Source organism: Anabrus simplex, chromosome 12, assembly GCF_040414725.1.
Source record: "Anabrus simplex isolate iqAnaSimp1 chromosome 12, ASM4041472v1, whole genome shotgun sequence".
Lineage (NCBI taxonomy): Eukaryota > Metazoa > Arthropoda > Insecta > Orthoptera > Tettigoniidae > Anabrus > Anabrus simplex.
In genome coordinates, this window is record NC_090276.1 from 61703068 (window position 1) to 61725784 (window position 22717).

Here is a 22717-nt window from a genome sequence, read left to right on the forward strand (position 1 = left end):
TTGCTCTTTTCTATGGCCTCTATTATTCGTGGGCTGATGATCTAGATGTTAAACCCCTTTAAGCAACCAGCATCTACAATATTATTGGTCTTATGCCTTTGTTCAAAATATTGATCTATGGACAATACATCGCCACATCAGCGGACGGGACACTATATCTTCCCAGTTTCTGAAGTGAATTAGGCACTTCTTTACTCAAGTCTTTAGGATATCATTGTATTTATTTTTGCCATCCTCTCTGATTGTGTTGTCCATTTCTCAGTTGAGAATACGTAATTCGCTTTAGAAGGGAGGCAAAGCGGCTGCTGCATTGAAGTTATGTTTGATAAATTTTTCAGATTTATTTTACTATTTGTTTTATGTCGTATTGACTTGTACAGGTCTTGCAGCAATAGGATAATAAGGGGATAGGACTGGGAAGAAAGAGTTTTTGGCCTTAATTAAGGTACATTTGAAAATGGGAAACCACAGAAAACCATTTTCAGGGCTGTAGACAGTGGGACTTGAAACTATCTGCTAAATGCAACCTAACAGTTACACATTGTCAACTTGCTACTACCACTACTACTGAGGAGTTAATAATTTTGTTGTCTTGCCTCTAAAAACAATCACAACAACAACCACCACCACCACCACAAAATTCAAAGATTTCACGAACTTAGATAACGTGGGAATATCCAAAATGAGTGTGCATATAAATTTCTTCCCCATGTCTCAGGAAGTCTTGGTGCTTGAAGGCAAATTTAATGCACTGTCTGGTTGGCTGATAAGATTTAAACAACTGTTGGTTACTGTATAGTAAAGTAATTTATCTCTATTGTATCTTAATGTTCAAATTGCTTCGTCATCTGTTTTACCTCATTTACAGATTATCTGTTTCTTTACCTCTGTGGATCAGTGGTAGAGTGTCGTCCTCCAGATTCCACGATAGCGGGTTGAAACCCAGCAGAGGTAATTGGATTTTTGAAGGGTGGAAAAAAGTCCATTTGACACCCTGTGTCATACAATGTTGGCTTGTAAAATCTTTCTCGGGACACATTTGGTATTTACTGACAAAATTCAGCCATAGACGTCCCAGAGAGATTCGGTTTACTTTGCAGTTTTGAGGGCTTAGAATAAAATGAAACGTGGGACTTGATGAGCAGGCAGCCAGGTAGCATCAAATTAAAATGCCTGGACACTGTAGTCAAGGCCATATTATTATTATTATTATTATTATTATTATTATTATTATTATTATTATTATTATTATTATTATTATTATTATTATTATTTATATCGCCAATTACTGCAGATAATCAAAAGTCTGCTGTATTATACTTACGAGCCAGTGAATGCCTATGGTTAGTTCCAGGTTGTTGAAGAATGAGGATATTGGGTAAAGAAGAAAATGGAGAATTGTAAAGAATAGGAAAGTGAAAATCTCATTAGACATTACAAAACTAACATTGTCTAAGTTTGAAAAGAACGGGTAGTGGTCAAAATAGATTGGAGAGAAAGATGATGGGGGGAGAACCTGGTACAATTACGTCATTGCAATACCAGACTCAGTTGGGGTCCTGTGTTTGACACGTGTCACAGTTGTTAGCTTTTGAAGTTTACCTGATTTTGTAACTAGAACTTTGTCATAGTACTTCGGAGTACCAACCTTGTATTTTTATGGAAGTCAAACCTAGATTCCTAAAGATATTTTGAATTGTGTTATTGGTTTTATAATCTTATTGGTGTTAACTATGTCCTCATACATCTTGTTTCAGAGGTATCGAGTGGACGAATCTTACAAGTTTCCTCTCGTTTGCGTATCCCAACATAAGTAGCTCTACTGGCTTGGTACGTAATGAATTCTTGTTGACAGACACACTGACTGGTCACAGCATCCCACTGCGAGCTGATAAAGGAGACGAGCAACCGATCGACTTGGTGCGGGTCTCGCCTCTCAAGTAAGTGATTTAGACGGTATGAGCCTGTATGTTTTTTATTTATTTTCTCCTAGTTTTCTTGTATGCAATATTTAATAGGTTTTTTTAGAAGATTCAGATATATTTTCTGTGGATTTTAATTTACAAATCAGGACGTTTATAAAGCCTACTGTAAATTACCCCAGAGTACATACGGTTGACTCGAAGAATGTAAGTGAATGACGTGTGAATGAAACCAAAAATTAAATATTAGATTCGAGTATCTTAGTCTATCCCATTTATGTTTTAACTCTTAAAAGAAAAGACTATGCACTGTTCCTAGAAATAGATAACATAGTAACATGGTTTTTAGCAAACTCAGATTGTAATATAGTAATATTCAGTTAATTTCATTTTGGCCTCATATTAGAATACATTTTCCTTTAAGTTATCCAGCTCCATGGCTAAATGGTTAGCATGCTGGCCTTTGGTCACAGGGGTCCCGGGTTCAATTCCCGGCAGGGAATTAACCATCATTGGTTAATTTCACTTGCACAGGGCTTGGGTGTGTGTGTCATCTTCATCATTTCATCCTCATCACGACGCGCAGGTTTGCCTACGGGTGTAAAATCAAAAGACCTGCACCTGATGAGCCGAACATGTCCCTGGACACTCCCGGCACTAAAAGCCATACGCCATTTCATTTTTCCTTTAAGCTAGTTGGTAGATATATTCTTTAGTTATTTGATATCTTTCTGTTATTGTCCACTCTCTATTTATCTCATAATTTTTTCATTGGTAATAATCTTAATTGTATTATTGTTACTCCTTGTCTGACTTACTCGTCTTATCTCATAAATTATAATTGATTACCATAATATTTCAAGTTAGGCAAAATGCCTTTTTTATGTAGGTGGATATTTCAAAGTGTCACATAGACACAAACACATTTACATATGTCTGGGAACGGTAGGACAAATTATTATATTGCCTGTTTTAGCTTCCGTAGCCTATTTGATAGCTTAATGCCTTTTTTGCCTTTTTCTAAAGTTGTTGTGGATATTTTCTGCTGTTATTTATGTATTGAAATTAATCCATGGAAAGAAAAAGCTATATAATTCCAATGTACTGTATTAATAATAAAGAAAAATTTAATTTTAATAGATAAAAAATATTTGCATACCTGTATTGGCTTTACGTCGCACCGACACAGATAGGTCTCGTGGTGATGATGGGATAAGAATGGGCTAGGAGTGGGAAGGTAGAAGTGGCCATGGTCCTAATTAACGTACAGCCCCGGCATTTGTTTGGCGTGAAAATGGGAAACCACAGAAAATCATCTTCAGTGCTGCCGACAGTGGGGTTTGAACCCACTATCTCCTGAATGCAAGCTCACAGCTGTGCATCCCTAACTGGACGACCAACTCGGTGAGGGAACTATTAAACCCATGACAATCAACACAATACTCGTATTAAGTATGCCCCTTATCCGTTTTGCTGTTTTCACCATCCAAAATATGTACTGGTTTATTACACAAAGCATTACTTCCAGTTTGCTCCAATGTTGAACTCTGTCATATCCTAAATAATGTGAATTAAACAATTATACACATATAGCGAAAATCCACAAGTCATCGCTGCCCTAGAACAAGGGGTACCGTACGGTACCAGCATCACAGTGATAATAATGTATTGGTCTGCCATTCAAATTTTCATACAGAATTTATAGGATAAAATGAGCGTATATATTTTTAGCTCTTAAATTCACCTTTTGTACAGCCATCCCTGATGAGGTATACTGCATTTTTCTTTGCATGTACCGTATAATTGTAATAAGAACACACCACATTTCCCTCATATCACTGAATCAAATTCACATTTAACTATTTACAACACAGTATCTTTATTTCCAACTCTGTGAGGAACAGCATAAAATGATTTAACACACTTACTGGTTTTTATGACATTGTGATGCAGTGTGTAGCCAGTGAAAATAATGTTATGAAAATGGTCATTATTTACATAGTACTGCCATCCATTAAGCATAACACCAGGTGCATTTTTATTTACATCTACAACACCCTTTCCATCGACAGAAGTAGTCTCGTCGTCTGCAGATTCAGATGAAGCATCATTCTCTTCAAAATAACTGTCACTTTCATCACTTGTATTGTCACCCCTTTGCAGCAGCTCTGAAATTGTACTGATGTTCATACTTCCGTTATGTAAATACACACAGAGAACACCACATGATGATTTGTCTCAGGAATTATGAAACTGTATCAAGTTCTTGGCGTCTACAGCAGTAATAATTGTTCATTCATATTCCTAACAGATGTTTCTCTGTACTACATCAAGGAGTTCACAATAATACAAAAAATCTTTGATGTCAGGGATACGTGAAAGTTCATGTGAATCAAGCCCAACTTTCGATCTGTACGGGAGAACATCACGTCGGGCAGTGCTCGACTCACAAGTGGTGAAGGTTGAATATAAATCAAAACTTAAGTCAACAGCGGGTTTCGAACCCACTATCTCCAAAAAGCAAGCAAGACAGCTACATGACCTAAACCACACTGCTACTTGCTCGGCGAGGATATAATAATAATGGTCATTCTTGATAAGCAGATGCTGTGAGAGGTGGGGGGAAAAGACAGACAAGAGAAGGGAAAAGTGGAGCAGTTATCTAATGTCCCTGAACCTGAGCACCAGCTGATGTCCAACTTCAGAATCTCTATGGGTGAGAGGGATGATGGGATAACAATATAGCTGTTGCCATTCTTATTATTATTTAGTCGTCCTACCAACTAACACACTTGCTTTCCACCCTAAGTCACATACCACCTCCATCCCTAAGAAGATCAGTCATTGCTTAACGTTGCCCCCGTTTTGCCGGGCAGCTCAGCCGGTAAGCAAAAGTTCCCAGAGGCGGAACGTTCGCTTACAGGCGACGCTAAATTATAGGGGTCAGGGACAATCTAAGGACTGACGACAAATGAAAACACTAGAAAGAAATGGGTTTTAACATTTATTAAATAAATATTAGCACTTTCCAGGTTCTAGAAATATTTTCAAAATCTTGAAATAAAATTAAATAATTCTTCCCTGCCGGAATTCTTCCGCAATTCTCCATTAATTTGAATTCTGTAAACAGACGAAATTAAGCCTTAATAAATCGTCCTAAGAAATTAAACAAATTATTATTTGAGAGAAACCTATCTCAAAATCTCAAAATATGAATTATTCTTCCTTTTCTTGAATTATAATTTAAACTGACAATACTCTGCGATTCATTTAAATTGTAAGTCAAATTTCTACGTCACATGAAAATCCAATAACTCCCTTCTATTAATTAAATATTATTTCAATTAATTATTTAAGCTTCAAATTATATAACGAAATTATTTTGAGATCAAATATCTAACTCATTTGATTCTTATTCTTACGTCAATTGACCTAGTGTTGTGCACAACTCACAATAAAGGCTTAAAATTCTCGCATTATAGCGTTAAACATTTTACATTTTGTGAGCTTATTTCATTGACGCGATCCTTGCTTAAGTATTTTTTCTCGAAGCAAAGATCCTAATCTATCTTATTTCGTCATAAAATCACTTAAAAATTCAAAATTGAGCCAAATATGCTCGCCACAAAACAACAAAATAAACGAAACTTTACGCGCTCAGCGTACACACAACATGACGAAATATAACCATGGAAATCACAATTATAAATAAAATCAATCATTCATCCATCTCACATTCAAGCTTTGGTCCACGTTAATATTATTAAATAAATTTATCGAATCCTATCTTTTGATTTTTATTTTTAAATTTTATCTGAAACATGAGAACTTCTCTCGATGACCATATCAGACAAGGGTTACCGTTACAAACGTCTGACGTGTGATTGTGACAGGATTACCACTTTTCCAATGAAATAAGTTCCACAACGATGTTCCAGAATAATTTTGTAGTAGAAATCGTCACTAAAAATTCCATAGAACTGCCTACAGTCACAGATAAATAAACATTCGCGCATACGGTCTATGAGTCACGACTACGTTATTTTTAATCTCTCATTATCACAAATTATTGACCAACATGTGCTGCACAAGAAGAAATTATGTTTAAAAACACACTCTCTTCCTTAATTGACTCATGTAATGGACACACAAATAAAATCCTATCTTAAGATCCATTTACAAGTCTCAAAAATACCAATAACAGTAAATGCAAAATCTGTGGACATTCAAGCCACGACCAATATTCCAGGTCACATCTACTTCAAAATAGCACATATTAATAATTTATAAGCACAGCAATAATTACACTCATGACCTTTAAATATTCTATTAGACCGTAATAATGTCAATTATTATTATTATTATTATTATTATTATACGCGCGCGGTCGCGTCATCGCAGGCTATGGTTTAAGGAAATCATAGATGACTCTATTCTATTTCGGATCTATGGTAAACCACAAACATCAAGGAAAAATCCTAAATTCACAGAACACGTCGATATTCTGTCCCAGATAAATCAAAAATTATTCCATCATTAATTTATAAATTGAAAATTATTATCGCGTGGGTCAAATATTTTTAACACTTCCCTAGACTTAACATGGGACAGTGAGAATATGTCACGAAGCACTCACTCACATAGAACAAATTATAGGTCCCAAATACACTCTCGCACACATCAAATCTACCAACACCAGTGAAAGAAGAGTGAAATTTCTAACTACAAAGACTATTAGAAATGACTTTAAATATTCAAGCAAGGACTACGTCTACATAATTGTTACAACAGAGAAAGAGAAAAATATAATTTAAAATCTTAGCTGTAGTAGACTTGACTTCTGGACTCGGCTGATGATCAATGAATATTTAACCAAACTCCATCTCTGATGTTATTCTCTCCCGGGCTGAATTATGCCTCACATTTTAAAGATTCATGATACTTCGTCGTAACACTGAAGTTCCATTCTTCCAAACTATTTAAGGTTGCTGGGGATCTTGCGTCTTCTGGTTGAAGCTGAAACTAAAAGATATGTCTTAGAAAAAATACTCCACACACACTCGATTCTTCAAGATGGCACAGTTTTACCTACTTTATAAATTCTCTTCAGGTTTATAAAACTAAGGAAATCTGAACTGCTGCGTTTCCGATATTTTTTTGTCCCAAAATTTCCTCGGAAGCAGAAAATTTCTCGTCTTTCCTTAAATGAATACTGGTAATATTCCACGTCGAATACGTCGTTTCCAGTAACACATGTGCTCGAACAATTCTTCCCGTAGACAACTGAGCAAAGACCAAATGAGCACTGAGCGAATGCAAATGAGCAAAGAAAGCAAAAGAGCAAAAGAGAATGATTTCCTCAAGTACATGGGTATTTATTCCTTCAAGACGTAGGTGTGTCTGTTAATTAATTTTTATTGGCTAAGACTTTGCGATCAGGCTAACCTTGCGGTCCAATTGGTTGAATATCATGACGTCAAAATCTCAAAGTATTGATCGCTTTTAATCTGGTCGGGTTCCTGTCCACGTGCCACCTTCTGCTGTCTTTAACAAGGCACAAAAAAAAAACCCAGACTCGTATGCACGGCACGGGAAAAACCTGTTCCCCCTCGCTGGCTAGCAAACAGTGCAGAGTTGAAATCACCTTCCTGGATGATAAATTTATGCATGGTTCCACACTAGAAATAAAATATTCTTCCCAAATAAACTAATAACCAATTTTCAAGGGTGCATATTTCTCCCGTGGCTGAAATAATGATTTGATGGGCAGATTAAATCATTATTATCTGGAAATATAATTAACATGTCCCTTGAAAATTTTGAAGTACAGTTATGTGTCACACTATTCCGTAATTATTCCAGATGACGTTCCAGCACGTAGCCTACTATTGTCCAGTTCCAGCGCAGCACAAAGCAAGCGTAATTGACTCATAGTGGAATCTTGTAACTCCTGACATTCTTTGCATACTTCTTCCGTCATATCGACCTGCGTTGAAGCATGAAGGTAGATCGGATCCTCATCTTCGTTCCATGACGTTTCCTCTTCCAAGATGACATTTATTTGATTTACAGCAGATTGTTTAGGACAGTTATAACTTTTCAAATTTGAACCATTATGAACTCCTTCGTACGATTGATCAAGACTTTGTATGCGATAAGCATTGTTCCCATAGACTTTAATAATTTTGTACGGCCCAATAAATAACGGTGCAAACTTGGCATAAAATTTACTTGTGGTTTCTGAGGAAGCTGGTTTCTTGAGTAACACGAGCTCATGTAATTTTAATGGACGACGAAACTTCTTATTTCTGACACGTCGTTGCCTTCTCTCAGCTTGTTCCTTTAGAGATTTAGCTGCCTTCTCAATATTCTCCTCCAGGGTAGGTTTTATATTTCCTGGGCATTGAATGATACTATCCCAAGGTCGGTAAGGTCGTCTGTCAAAATGGAGAACAACTGGAATCTGAGATGTTGCCTCGTGCACAGTGTTATTTAAGCATTCCATCATAATTGGTAACACATCTACCCATAACCAATGTGTATTTCCGCAGAAAATACGGCAGAATTTTGACAGTTCCTGCATTACTCTTTCAGCTGGATTGCTCGATGGATGGCGGACAGAGTTCAATATATGCTTAATGCCTAATTGTTCCATAGCTTGACGAAATTCAGCGGAGGTAAATTGTGATCCGTGATCAGTCAATATGGCTTTTGGCTTGCCCATGTGAGGTATCAGGTTGCGGATTATCCGACGGATTACAGATTTTGAATTCGCCTTTTGGATAGGATACAAGGCAATATACTTAGAAAACACGTCGATAGTGACTATTACATGTCGGTTTCCCCTCCTAGATATCGGGACTGGTCCAAATAGGTCCATTGCAAATAACTGTTTAGGCCCTGTAGGTAATATGGGAATAGGACTATGCTGAAGCAGATGAGAGCTGGGTTTTACTCGCTGACAAGTATCACATGTGCGGACTACATTACGAACAATGGTTCGAAGTTTCTCCCAAGTGAATTTCTCTTGAATAGTGGCAACCGTCTTGTCAATACCACCATGACCTGTTATTCTGTGCGTATGCCAGATAAGGGATTCCTGTAATTTTGGAGGCACCACAACTCTAAGTTCCGATTTTGCAGAATCAATGAATTTAAATAATATTCCATCCAAATATTGGTAACGTGAAGCTTTCCTTTTATATCTTCTATGATTAGGTTCTCCAGGTTTGATTCTCTTCTCCAAAAAGTCTATGATGTTTCTTAAATCTTTGTCTCTCTTTTGGGCTTGCCGAATGTAACGTAATTTTCTTAAAAATTCGTGGTCCTCTGGAATTAATTCAATCTGATGAATTTCCTCAATATCGGCATTCGGGTTACGACTTAAACAGTCAGCTAACAGATTGCTTTTTCCAGTACAGTGCTCCAGTTTGATGTCAAATTGCTGGACAAACATCGTCCACCTGAATATTCGTTCAGATGCCATGGTAGTTTTCAACATGAACGTCAGAGCTTTGTGATCAGTCCTGATAATAATTTGATAACCATATATTATCTTCTGCCAGTATTTGAGAGCATATACTATTGACAACATCTCCAATTCAGTAACCGTGTAGTGCTTTTCGTGATTTCTCAATTTTCTGCTGACGAAGGCAAGATAAATTCTCCTTTCAGGGTCTTCCTTATTTTCTTGGAATAGCACAGCTCCAATCCCAATACCTGACGCGTCTGTTTGTAATATGAATGGTTTTCCAAAGTCTGGATATCCCAATTTGACGTTTTGTATCAGCATTTCCTTGGTCTTATTAAATGCTGTCTCACATTCATCATTCCATTTCCATCTGTTTCCCTTTTTTAGCATATCCTGTAAAGGTGCGACAGTCTGCGTAAAATTAGGGCAATGGTTGGCGAAAAAGTTGGCCATCCCTAAAAATTGCCTTACATGTTTTACTCTTAAGGGCCTTGGAAATTTACTTATGGCTTCAATCTTGACCGGGTTAGGTCTGATTCCTTCACCATCTATTATATGTCCTAAAAATAGAATTTCAGTCTGACAGAATTTTGACTTGGCTAGATTTATGTGGAATCCTGTTCTAGAAAGATTCTCCAGCAATTTCTCCAGTTTAGATAAGTGATCTTCGAAGGTTTCACTGGTCAACAGTAAATCGTCAATGTACTTAGTCGTGAAGCTCTTTACTTCCTCCGTAAGACACCGATCCAATGCTCGGATAAGAGCGCTTCCTGCATTAGATATGCCAAAGGGCAATTTTCGGAAGACGTAGGTCTGTTGATTAAACATGAATCCAGTTAGGAGTCTAGATTTTTCCTCCAGGAGAATGTGATAGTATGAGGAAGTGAAGTCGACTGACGTAAAGAGATTCATCCCTCGAAATTTCCTTAGAACTTCCTTAATAGCAGGTGCCTGGTCTCTTTCAGGGATCAACTTCCGGTTTATCTCACGAGCGTCTAAACACAAACGAAGGGATCCATCTGGCTTGCTTACGATGACCAAAGAACTAAGAAAGGGTGTACTGGCTTTCATTATGATCCCATCCTTTTCCATGCCTTCGATTAATTTTTCCACTCTAGAATGGAATTTCTCCGGGATCGGGTATGGCTTCTTCTTGAAAGGAGTCCAGTCAGTTACCACCAATGAATATTTAAAATCTGGAATTTGTCCCGGTTTGTCATCAAACAAGTTCTTATATTTTAATAATAGATTTCGTAGTTGTTCCTTTTCCTTATCATTTCCCTGAGCTGAATTCACCTTCTGATTTATAAGATCCAAGGGATGCGTTCTATTTTCGCCCTCTTCAATGATGTCATCCAGAACCTGATGAATTTCTTCTAAGGCCTCATGGTCTTCTTTCTCCCTCGATGGTAAGGCGCAATTTATGTGGAACACCTCTTGGTCGGTTACATCAACAGGATTCATGACTGTAATTTCTGAAAATTCCTCCAGACGAAATATTATTTGGTTGGAGTCCAAACTAATGTTTGCGTGGTATGATGTAAGAAAATCCATTCCAAGAATGATATTAAATTTAATATTTGTCATGGCCAAAAATATATTAGGGAACTTGGTGTTTCCGATTTCCACATCGAGAAATGTCTGCTGCTTGCAAATCACAATCTTGTCAGGGATAATTCCTTTAATTTTAACATGTGAGACGGGAATGATAGGTATTTCATGCCTTTCTCTTAAGTCATTCATAAATGATGTTGATATTACACTAATAGTGGAGCCGGTGTCAACTAAGCATTTAACTCTCACGCCACAAATTTTAGCTAATATTATCGGTAATGTCCTTGCATCATTTCTACTAGTCTCAAGATTTTCTTCTAACAGATCATCAGATTTAGTAACCCATGAATCAATCTGAACTACAATCCATTCCTTCGGGACCTCTGAATTACAAGAGTTAGGATTCGAACTATCATTTTCTAGTTGGATGGATGTTTTTTTTTTTAATAGCCCCTTGGCTATAATCTACCTCTTCATAGCGCTGGCGATTTTCTTCTTGCTTAGCCCTTTGGTATTCTAAGCTTTCCGCTCCTACTATATCTGGGTTCACGTCCTGGTCCTGAATCGCGTGACGCCACTTGGATTTCTCCTGATTTTCCTTGCGTAATTCCTGGATGTATTTCTCTCTCTCTTCTTGTCTCCAGTTTCTTTTTCTTCCTCCCGTATAGTTAGTCTCGCTATTTCTTCTCCACCTTCCTCGAATATTTTCATAGGGTCTGCGTCGTACATTTCTTCGGTAATAATCTCTCTCCTCGTCACTTCTGTGTCCTGACCTAGGAGAACGGTCTCTCGATGACATTTCCTTTGTAGTTCGACCGCTAGGTTTCCCTTGGTTGAACGAAGCTCCACTGTCGGCTCGGATGACTGTAGTTTGTAACACCTGTTGATCTTGACCTAGATTACGCCTTGGTTGCTCTCTCGAAGTTAGGTCGAGCTGTCGGAGCACGGCTTCGGCCTGAATTGCGGTCTGCGCGTTCGAAGCAATCATTATACGTTGAATGTCCGCTGGAAGTTGCCTTATTATTACACGGACTACTTCAACTTCTGAGGGTGGCATATCAAGCTCCTTTAGTTTACGTAGCTGGGCTGAAAAATAATCGGCGTAGCGTGTGGGCGTAGAAGAAGCGTACCTCTTAGCGTAAAGTTCTGTTTTTAAATTATGCTGTAGGTCACTGTTCCAATATCTCTCCAGAAATGCCTTCTTGAACCCTTCAAAATCTTCAAATGAATATTTGAATGCTTCATACCATGTTAATACTGAATTCTCTAAATAGCGTTCAGTTACCCTTAGTTGGCGTTCAGGAGGTATCTTATTATCTCTGAAGTATTCCTGAAGTTCACGAATGAAGCTTTTAGGAGTAACGCCTTTAACGTTATTGAACTTCTTCGGTTGTTCCTCATGAAGTTTAATAATATTAACAATTTGAGTCTGACCTGAAACATTTGCCGAATTTATCCCACTACTGTCCTGATTTATGTAAGGGTTGGTGTTATTTAAGGGATTAGCCATGTCCACCACTTTTGGAGTCCAAGACGGGACTTCACCAGACGTCCGCTTCTCTAATTGACCTTGCCTTTCCAATAATGTAGAAGTGACAATATTATGCCTCTCGCCCTGAAGTTTAATTATCTTAAGCTCTTCAACAAGCTCCTTAATTCCGTCCTGAAGTTCACGCTTCGATGCTTCGGACTCAGCTTTTACTTCGCTAATTTCCTTGTCCATTTCAGTTTTTATTTCTTTGAGACCTGTCTGCGTCTCTTCGATAGTCTCATAGAAATATTCTAGCCTTTCTGACGTGGTTACTTGGGAAACTTTTATTTCTGCTATGACTCCCTTTTCCACTTGTTTCAAAGTTTCGTAAAGGCCGGTAAACTTCTTGCTCCATGCCGCCTTAGTTGCTGTAAGGTCGTCTGCATTATCCACAATTTTCTCCTCAATATTCTGAAAGTTTTTCTCCACCTCATTTTTGTATTTATCAAGCCCCTGTAGTACATCTGTCTGGACTTTAGCGAGTCTCTCACTAACTTCGTTCGACATCTCAGCTAACGAACTTGTAATACCCGCCTGTATTTCACCTTTAAAGTCTGAGAAATTCTGTTTCACTGCTACAAGTTCACTTTGAATGGATGCTATTTTCCCATTAAATAATTTCACGTCCATGTGCAGTTTATTAATATTTTCGTCCGTCCTATTCTGTATTTCTTCCAATGCATTTTTAAGATCGGATTTAAATTTATCCTGTCCCTCGTTCAGTTCTAATTTCAGTTTTTCATTATTTTCACTAAGATCCTGTTTTAATTTATCATTGTTCTCGGTCAGTCTAAGCTCAAGTTTAGCTTGATTTGCACTAAGGTCCTGTTTCAATCGCTCCTGATTTTCATTAAATTCAGCACTAAGTTCCTGCTTTAATTTAGCACTACTTTCACTTAAATCCTGCTTCAAACTATCCTTCAAATTCCCTAACGCATTCTCCAAAAATGCACGCCATTCATCCATAATAACAATAAACTTTTCAAGAAACGGCAGTTCAGACCTCGGGGAGAATAATATCAGAGTATAAACCAGAGTCCAGTTCCACGTCTACTAATGAATTAAGCTCACCTCCTTAGGGGAAGATTTGTATATCATTTCAATAATATTTAACTATTAAAATCCGAAATGTTGCGCAAATGCAGTCGCATAAAAAAAAATGAAATTTTCCTAATCTCCAAGATTTTGTTTCAATCATTCAACATGGCCCTTCCTAACTTTAACAAAAGTGCTCTCTGCCACAGAGATCTGGGCTAATAAATGTTATCAAATAACCCAAAAATCCTATTGTCGCCGCATCTTGCTTATGTCCAAATTTTGGACTACAAGATCGAGTCCTTAGATTGGCGTCGTCAATTAAATTCGGGCCAAACACGTTACGGGCGCCAAATTTGTACTACCTGCCCCCGTTTTGCCGGGCAGCTCAGCCGGTAAGCAAAAGTTCCCAGAGGCGGAACGTTCGCTTACAGGCGACGCTAAATTATAGGGGTCAGGGACAATCTAAGGACTGACGACAAATGAAAACACTAGAAAGAAATGGGTTTTAACATTTATTAAATAAATATTAGCACTTTCCAGGTTCTAGAAATATTTTCAAAATCTTGAAATAAAATTAAATAATTCTTCCCTGCCGGAATTCTTCCGCAATTCTCCATTAATTTGAATTCTGTAAACAGACGAAATTAAGCCTTAATAAATCGTCCTAAGAAATTAAACAAATTATTATTTGAGAGAAACCTATCTCAAAATCTCAAAATATGAATTATTCTTCCTTTTCTTGAATTATAATTTAAACTGACAATACTCTGCGATTCATTTAAATTGTAAGTCAAATTTCTACGTCACATGAAAATCCAATAACTCCCTTCTATTAATTAAATATTATTTCAATTAATTATTTAAGCTTCAAATTATATAACGAAATTATTTTGAGATCAAATATCTAACTCATTTGATTCTTATTCTTACGTCAATTGACCTAGTGTTGTGCACAACTCACAATAAAGGCTTAAAATTCTCGCATTATAGCGTTAAACATTTTACATTTTGTGAGCTTATTTCATTGACGCGATCCTTGCTTAAGTATTTTTTCTCGAAGCAAAGATCCTAATCTATCTTATTTCGTCATAAAATCACTTAAAAATTCAAAATTGAGCCAAATATGCTCGCCACAAAACAACAAAATAAACGAAACTTTACGCGCTCAGCGTACACACAACATGACGAAATATAACCATGGAAATCACAATTATAAATAAAATCAATCATTCATCCATCTCACATTCAAGCTTTGGTCCACGTTAATATTATTAAATAAATTTATCGAATCCTATCTTTTGATTTTTATTTTTAAATTTTATCTGAAACATGAGAACTTCTCTCGATGACCATATCAGACAAGGGTTACCGTTACAAACGTCTGACGTGTGATTGTGACAGGATTACCACTTTTCCAATGAAATAAGTTCCACAACGATGTTCCAGAATAATTTTGTAGTAGAAATCGTCACTAAAAATTCCATAGAACTGCCTACAGTCACAGATAAATAAACATTCGCGCATACGGTCTATGAGTCACGACTACGTTATTTTTAATCTCTCATTATCACAAATTATTGACCAACATGTGCTGCACAAGAAGAAATTATGTTTAAAAACACACTCTCTTCCTTAATTGACTCATGTAATGGACACACAAATAAAATCCTATCTTAAGATCCATTTACAAGTCTCAAAAATACCAATAACAGTAAATGCAAAATCTGTGGACATTCAAGCCACGACCAATATTCCAGGTCACATCTACTTCAAAATAGCACATATTAATCATTTATAAGCACAGCAATAATTACACTCATGACCTTTAAATATTCTATTAGACCGTAATAATGTCAATTATTATTATTATTATTATTATTATTATACGCGCGCGGTCGCGTCATCGCAGGCTATGGTTTAAGGAAATCATAGATGACTCTATTCTATTTCGGATCTATGGTAAACCACAAACATCAAGGAAAAATCCTAAATTCACAGAACACGTCGATATTCTGTCCCAGATAAATCAAAAATTATTCCATCATTAATTTATAAATTGAAAATTATTATCGCGTGGGTCAAATATTTTTAACACTTCCCTAGACTTAACATGGGACAGTGAGAATATGTCACGAAGCACTCACTCACATAGAACAAATTATAGGTCCCAAATACACTCTCGCACACATCAAATCTACCAACACCAGTGAAAGAAGAGTGAAATTTCTAACTACAAAGACTATTAGAAATGACTTTAAATATTCAAGCAAGGACTACGTCTACATAATTGTTACAACAGAGAAAGAGAAAAATATAATTTAAAATCTTAGCTGTAGTAGACTTGACTTCTGGACTCGGCTGATGATCAATGAATATTTAACCAAACTCCATCTCTGATGTTATTCTCTCCCGGGCTGAATTATGCCTCACATTTTAAAGATTCATGATACTTCGTCGTAACACTGAAGTTCCATTCTTCCAAACTATTTAAGGTTGCTGGGGATCTTGCGTCTTCTGGTTGAAGCTGAAACTAAAAGATATGTCTTAGAAAAAATACTCCACACACACTCGATTCTTCAAGATGGCACAGTTTTACCTACTTTATAAATTCTCTTCAGGTTTATAAAACTAAGGAAATCTGAACTGCTGCGTTTCCGATATTTTTTTGTCCCAAAATTTCCTCGGAAGCAGAAAATTTCTCGTCTTTCCTTAAATGAATACTGGTAATATTCCACGTCGAATACGTCGTTTCCAGTAACACATGTGCTCGAACAATTCTTCCCGTAGACAACTGAGCAAAGACCAAATGAGCACTGAGCGAATGCAAATGAGCAAAGAAAGCAAAAGAGCAAAAGAGAATGATTTCCTCAAGTACATGGGTATTTATTCCTTCAAGACGTAGGTGTGTCTGTTAATTAATTTTTATTGGCTAAGACTTTGCGATCAGGCTAACCTTGCGGTCCAATTGGTTGAATATCATGACGTCAAAATCTCAAAGTATTGATCGCTTTTAATCTGGTCGGGTTCCTGTCCACGTGCCACCTTCTGCTGTCTTTAACAAGGCACAAAAAAAAAACCCAGACTCGTATGCACGGCACGGGAAAAACCTGTTCCCCCTCGCTGGCTAGCAAACAGTGCAGAGTTGAAATCACCTTCCTGGATGATAAATTTATGCATGGTTCCACACTAGAAATAAAATATTCTTCCCAAATAAACTAATAACCAATTTTCAAGGGTGCAACGTATAGAAGAAAATAGAAAACTGTCCTCAAATCTCTATCCGTTCCGACATAATGTCTTCACCAGCTAAACGTCTGAAATCGAGACACTCTTCTTAGCGTACTGCATATAATCTACAGGGCAGCTCTTTAAATGCATCATGTAACAGTTGAGATTTGGAGATAAAAAACTTACTTAATTTAGAAACATAAAACATCATAAGATTAAAATGAAAAGAGTTAAAATATACAACAAATGACGACAGGAAGTTGAGAATGGAAGGAACCCTAGGAGGTAAATGGGAACGTATGGCGTTGTGGGGGGAAAAAAGATAAACGACAGTCACCCTTGAGACTTTAGGAAATTAAGACAAAAATAAAGTTACAACATAAAATGAGCAAAACAAAGCAACATAGTAAGTGAAAATTAAAAACACCGAAGTGCCAGTGAACACTAGTTACATAATAATAATGTTTAAATAAAATAAAAGGAATTACAGTAACAACATGATTAGACTCTCAGGACGGAAGAACCTAAAACCTGAATACAGAAGCTGACACAGAACTACATGAGGCAGACTCAGTGTAAAACCAAATTTTACATGTGAGTGACAATATCGCTAATCCAGAAAAGAAAAGTTAAGTTTACATTTAGATTCAATTTTCTGAGCAAGAAAAGAGAATTACCTCTGGAAATAAAGTTTTCCTGACTAGCTGAAAAAGCTCTTTGATGTTCAAATTGGCAAATGTGGAATATAAACAGTAAACTCCGACGCACGAATTATAATTTACATTTTAGCAGAAGTTACATAAAATGCATTAAAGGCCAAAACACAAGAAGGAATAATAGCGTTTACCTTGGGGCTAGAGTCCTGAGACGGACGGACATTGAGCGCGGCCGGCCGCTAAGCTGGTCAGTAGCAAAAGACGCGGGAAGTTTTCTTCGCTCTCACGAGGAGATTGAAGCCGGAAATCATGCAATACAGGTGACTAATCAGGTCACGGAATTTTCTCATTCAACGTCCATATTCACTAATTAAAAACGCTCTTATTCCTACCAGTAAGAACGTTTTTCAAGTTCATTCTATCTGATAAAGCCGGAAACAACTAGAACCATCTTTCTAAAATCGGCACGTGCAGGTACCCCCTGTCTCAAAAGTATGTGCCACTAAAATTCCACAATAGTACATACATTAAAAACTTCACATAATTTCAGAAAAATATTTTCAATATAACATTTCTTTGAACAAAATTCTTGCAATGCTCATTTAGAACTCATATCAAGAGTTCACATTTCCAAAATTAAATAAGGTATTACATAAATTTTTCAAAAAACAGTGACTCTGACCAAACTTTGGTCACACGTCAGATGCCTGGAAAGAAGAATGGCAACAGCTATATTGTTATCCCATCATCCCTCTCACCCATAGAGATTCTGAAGTTGTACATCAGCTGGTGCTCAGGATCAGGGACCCATTTTTCCCTTCTCTTGTCTGTCTTTTCCCCCCACCTCTCACAGCATGTGCTTGTCAAGAATGACCATTATTATTATATCCTCGCCTAGCAAGTAGCAGTGTGGTTTAGGTCACGTAGCTGTCTTGCTTGCTTTTCGGTGATAGTGGGTTCGAAACCCGCTGTTGGCAGCCCTGAAGATGGTTTTGCGTGGTTTCCCATTTTCACACCAGGCAAATGCTGGGGCTGTACGTTAATTAAGGCCATGGCCATTTCCGTCCTACTCCTAGCCCTTATCCCATTGTCACCATAAGACCTATTTGTGTCGGGGCGTAAAGCAAATTGAAAAAAAAACAGAAACCTTCACTGACAAAGGCTGAAGCCAAAACTTTTGAACCCATCATTTTCTTTTACATGTACACCATCCACATGATCTTACATGGCATGTTGCTGCTTTCCATCTCTTTCCACGACTTAAATGTATTCCGCTCCTGCTAACTTTCTTACCTGAGTACTTATGACATGTTTGTAATTCTTCGTTATTTGATTTTCTTCTAGGCAGTATTTTGTTGTGATACTTAAAGATGGGCCGTTTGAACTGTGGGATCTCCGAAATCTCTGCATGCTTAGAACCATGCCCAAGAAGTTTCCTTCTGTTTCAGCTTTGGTGAGTTGGTAGACATTCTAAGTATATTTTTGTATGTTTACTAGGCCATTGTACAATATGTGACCCTGATCATTCGACTTGTTTTTTGGCAATTTTTTTATATATTTAGTTTTTAGAATGAGAAATAATCTTAAAGAAAAGTTTTGGATAATTTTCATTATTTAATCATATGCAAAGGAACATCATAATTTTAAAAAAAAATCCTTTCACAAATGCAGTATGGTTGAGGCAAATGTTTTCCCTCCCTCCATGCGTATTATCATGTTCCAGTCCAGATCCCATTGCTGTTTATTAACAAGCCCATTCATCATAATTGGGGTCTGAGTCTTTTTGACTTAATCGCTAACCAGGCGACCAAGGTGGACGCTGTATATATACTTTGAGTTATTGTTGTACAGTCCCTTCAGCTTCTTCCCAATAGTTAGTATTTGCTCTACAGTGCCTGTAAATACACTGATAATATGGCTGGCACACAAACCGCATTTGAAGATATTCCATTTCCTGTTGAAGTACTAACAAAGTTGGTGTTTTAAGGGCTTCGTAACATTTTCTGTTATGATGCTTTGGAAGTTGGTGGCCCATGTTTTCAATCTTTGTGTAAAAAACGATGAAGTGTGATGCCTTCTTGTACACTCTGCACTAAACTAACACCGACCTTAGTTCTCTCTTCACTTTTAGAAAATTGACAGTGGCTTCCCAAGAGTTGATCATTCTATTGGTCATTTTTTTTTTCCTTTCACAGTAAAAATTTTCGTGTTCGTATAAAGAATTTGGCAGCTACTATAATTTGCGTACTTGTACAACAGTCTCTTAGCTCTTCTGGCCCTTGTCTGTCGTTAAGCTGCTGCCAGTCACTCTCCCATATTTCTCGAGTATGCTCCAGCCTAAGGTTCTGTTTAATAATGTGCAACTTTGGTGGAATTTTCATTTCCCATGTTAAGATTCCTGGCTTGCAGAGCACATTTCTTTGAATTCTTAAGGTGACAGCTTTGATAGCTTCTGGTATCTCACGTGACGACCGCTTCTAGCCTAATCATCAATAGAGGAAGTTTACTTTGCAAATTTGCTTGTTGTTTACAATGGTCACAACACATGAAAATTTTCCACTGGAGTCTTGTTATAGTTGTGTTACGTGATCACAGGCTCTTTCACGCCCTATTCCTTGTTTGTACAGCAGCTGAGTAGGACAACCTGAAAAAATTAAGTTTTCTACAAGAAGGATACACCTCGTGCAGCTGGGGTGCACATCAGATGACACGACATTTGAGCTGCCCTTCATCCCCACACAAGTGTTCATCTTGTTCTGGCACTAGCCAGCACCAACACCATAAATGTCGCCAAATTTTGGGCGGATGCATTGTAAATAATTACATTTAATGTAGGTTTTCTTTGTCCTATTTTTTTTGTATGATGCTACTTACACGAATAAATAAACAACTAATCCAGGAGTTTGGATGGCAGGACTAAGTAAAAGTAAATGTAAATTTGTTAATAGATCATCTAACAAAAGCAACAAGAAACTAACTCTCTCATTTCCCTAGAATGCCTCTTCAGTGATTCTTAGGTCGTCTATGACAGCTGATGGCTATGACATCTTATTAATACTCTAAATGGCCTTAACCTCAAGATTCCTTGCATTTTAAAGAACCCTCTTTATGTTGCAATTTTGTCCTATAATTATTATTTTCTTCATCTTCTAACTATGGTATGTGTTTACAGGAGTGGTCTCCCATTCATAATCTTAAATCTCTGAAGAAGAAATTAGCCTTTGTGGAAGAGAAGGAGCAGACGGAACCTACTAATCTGGCTGCAAGTGCTCCTGCTGGGGAACTGGGTAAGATTTCTTTGAGCACGAGTATGAAATTATTGTTTTGAGCTGTCAGTGGAAAGATGGTGTGGAATGACATTAGTAGATGAGTAAGCTTGAGCGGAGCTTTTAAAAGTAGGAATCATCGTAATGTCAAGGTAAAATTGGAATTCAAAAGGACAAATTGGGGGCAAATGTGGATTTATAGGATGAGGAGTAAGGGATTGGAATAAATTATCAAGGGGAATGTTCGATAAATTCCTGAGTTTTTGGAAACTTTGAAGCAAAAGCTAGGTAAACAATTGATAGGGAATTTGCCACTTGGGCAACAGCCCTAAGTGTAGATCTTCTTCTTTGTCGTTTAGGCCTACTGAGGACCACGGGGCTCGTATCTACTCTTTGGTAAAGTTGTTGCTTTCTTCTTTTTCCAATACTCCTTCATTTGCTGACTATGAGCCAGCTTTCTCTCTTCTGTCCACTTAGTTCCTGTAATCTTCTTAGTTGTAAGGGACTTTGGGAAAACACCGTGTTGGATGGCTTGATGGAGTAGTATTCGGTCATGAGTTTGTCCCAGTGGGATACCTAGTGCAGATCATTGATTGATTGATTGATTGATTGATTGATTGATTGAATTTATATGAATTCCAGGATGATCAGCTTGCCCTCTCGAGAAATAAGGCTAAAAATTAGCAAAGCAGAAAAAATCTAAGCTAACCAGAAACCATGGAACCACTATGAAATCTCTTAAGTGTCTGGGCCTGCATGGAACAATTAACTGGTGTTCAGTCTCTCTCACTTAATTCCTGTATTAGAACATCCAGCATTTTCAGCTCGATATTGTTTTAGAATATCCTGTTTTTGAAGACATTATCTAGACTTTGTTTTGAACAGGCCCAACCCAAATCAGTTATTACATAGGGCTGTATATCATCTGGTTTTGCACAGTTTTGAATCTCTTAAATTCTGAAACTTGGCATGATTGAAGACTCCAACGGACATCTGTGATCAAAGTGAATGCCTACATTATTCTGGTCAAGTTCATTCTACTATATCACATTTGTTTTAAACACTTACGTGGTATTACTTTCAAAGCTTGCTGTGCATGTCTGTCTGTCTCTTAGCCCCATTTTCTGATACGGGGTCGGAGATGAGGTGAGTTGAAATTAAATAGCTTATTTTTACAGTCGGATGCTCTTCCTGTTCTCAACCTCAATTGAGGGGCTAATGATTGTGAAATGAATGATGATGAATGAACCTGGGTAAAGAGGTGGAAGGAATGTTTGTGGCCTATGAACGGCAATTGTCCTGGCATTTGCCTGATGGGAAACCAATGAATACCATTCTCAGGACAGCAGACGGTGGGGTTCGAACCTACTTGTCTCGCCAATGCAGAGCTTTGCTCCATAGCTGTAGTGCATTAACACTCGTGCATGGCCACTCCTCTCGGTCTTTCAAAACTTCATATTAACGTTTAATTTACAATGAAATATCAAGTTTATTTTTAAGTAGACTGTATCACCATACTACAATAAGTTAACTACCCTGTTTCCTAACCCAAATTTTTTGCATCTGACTTTGCTGTCCATGAAAGTAAGTACAGTAGAATCTCGATGCATCATACCCGCAACTGTCGTTTTCCCGTGTCCATCATTCAATTTATTCGGTCCCAAAAATGTTCCATGTACACCAATGTTAAATTTCCTCACATCTGTCGTTCCTTGCACTATCGTTTTATCGCATCGATCATCAAAAAATTATTTATCCTCGGCCACAATTTTCCCGCATGGATCGATCGTACATAAGAAATTTTTTTTTTAAATTTAAAGAGGCAGCTGAAACCTGTTACGCGAGAATGTAGGACCGATTATGAATTGCTAGTCTTGAGCAAGGATCTCGTAGGCTGGAGTGTTGTGCGCAGGTAATTCACGTGCAACATCACTATGAGCCTTCTAGCACCAGCGCTTCTGCTCAACCCACTAACTCACCTCTGGAAGTATTCGTATTTACAAGAATTAAAACGGTGGCACTGTAAAACTCTAATTTGCCACCATTTTCTG

General features: G+C 37.4%; 1 protein-coding gene across 1 annotated transcript in view; it reads left to right on the forward strand.

Moving 5' to 3' along the window:
- LOC136884513 (WD repeat-containing protein 11) overlaps window positions 1-22717 on the forward strand; it is a 134912-nt gene that overhangs the window by 71029 nt on the left and 41166 nt on the right. Inside the window, exons 12-14 of the mRNA XM_067156741.2 lie at window positions 1758-1940; window positions 18745-18853; window positions 20573-20687. Of these exons, the coding sequence (XP_067012842.2) occupies window positions 1758-1940; window positions 18745-18853; window positions 20573-20687 (407 nt within the window). The remainder of the gene's footprint in view (window positions 1-1757; window positions 1941-18744; window positions 18854-20572; window positions 20688-22717) is intronic.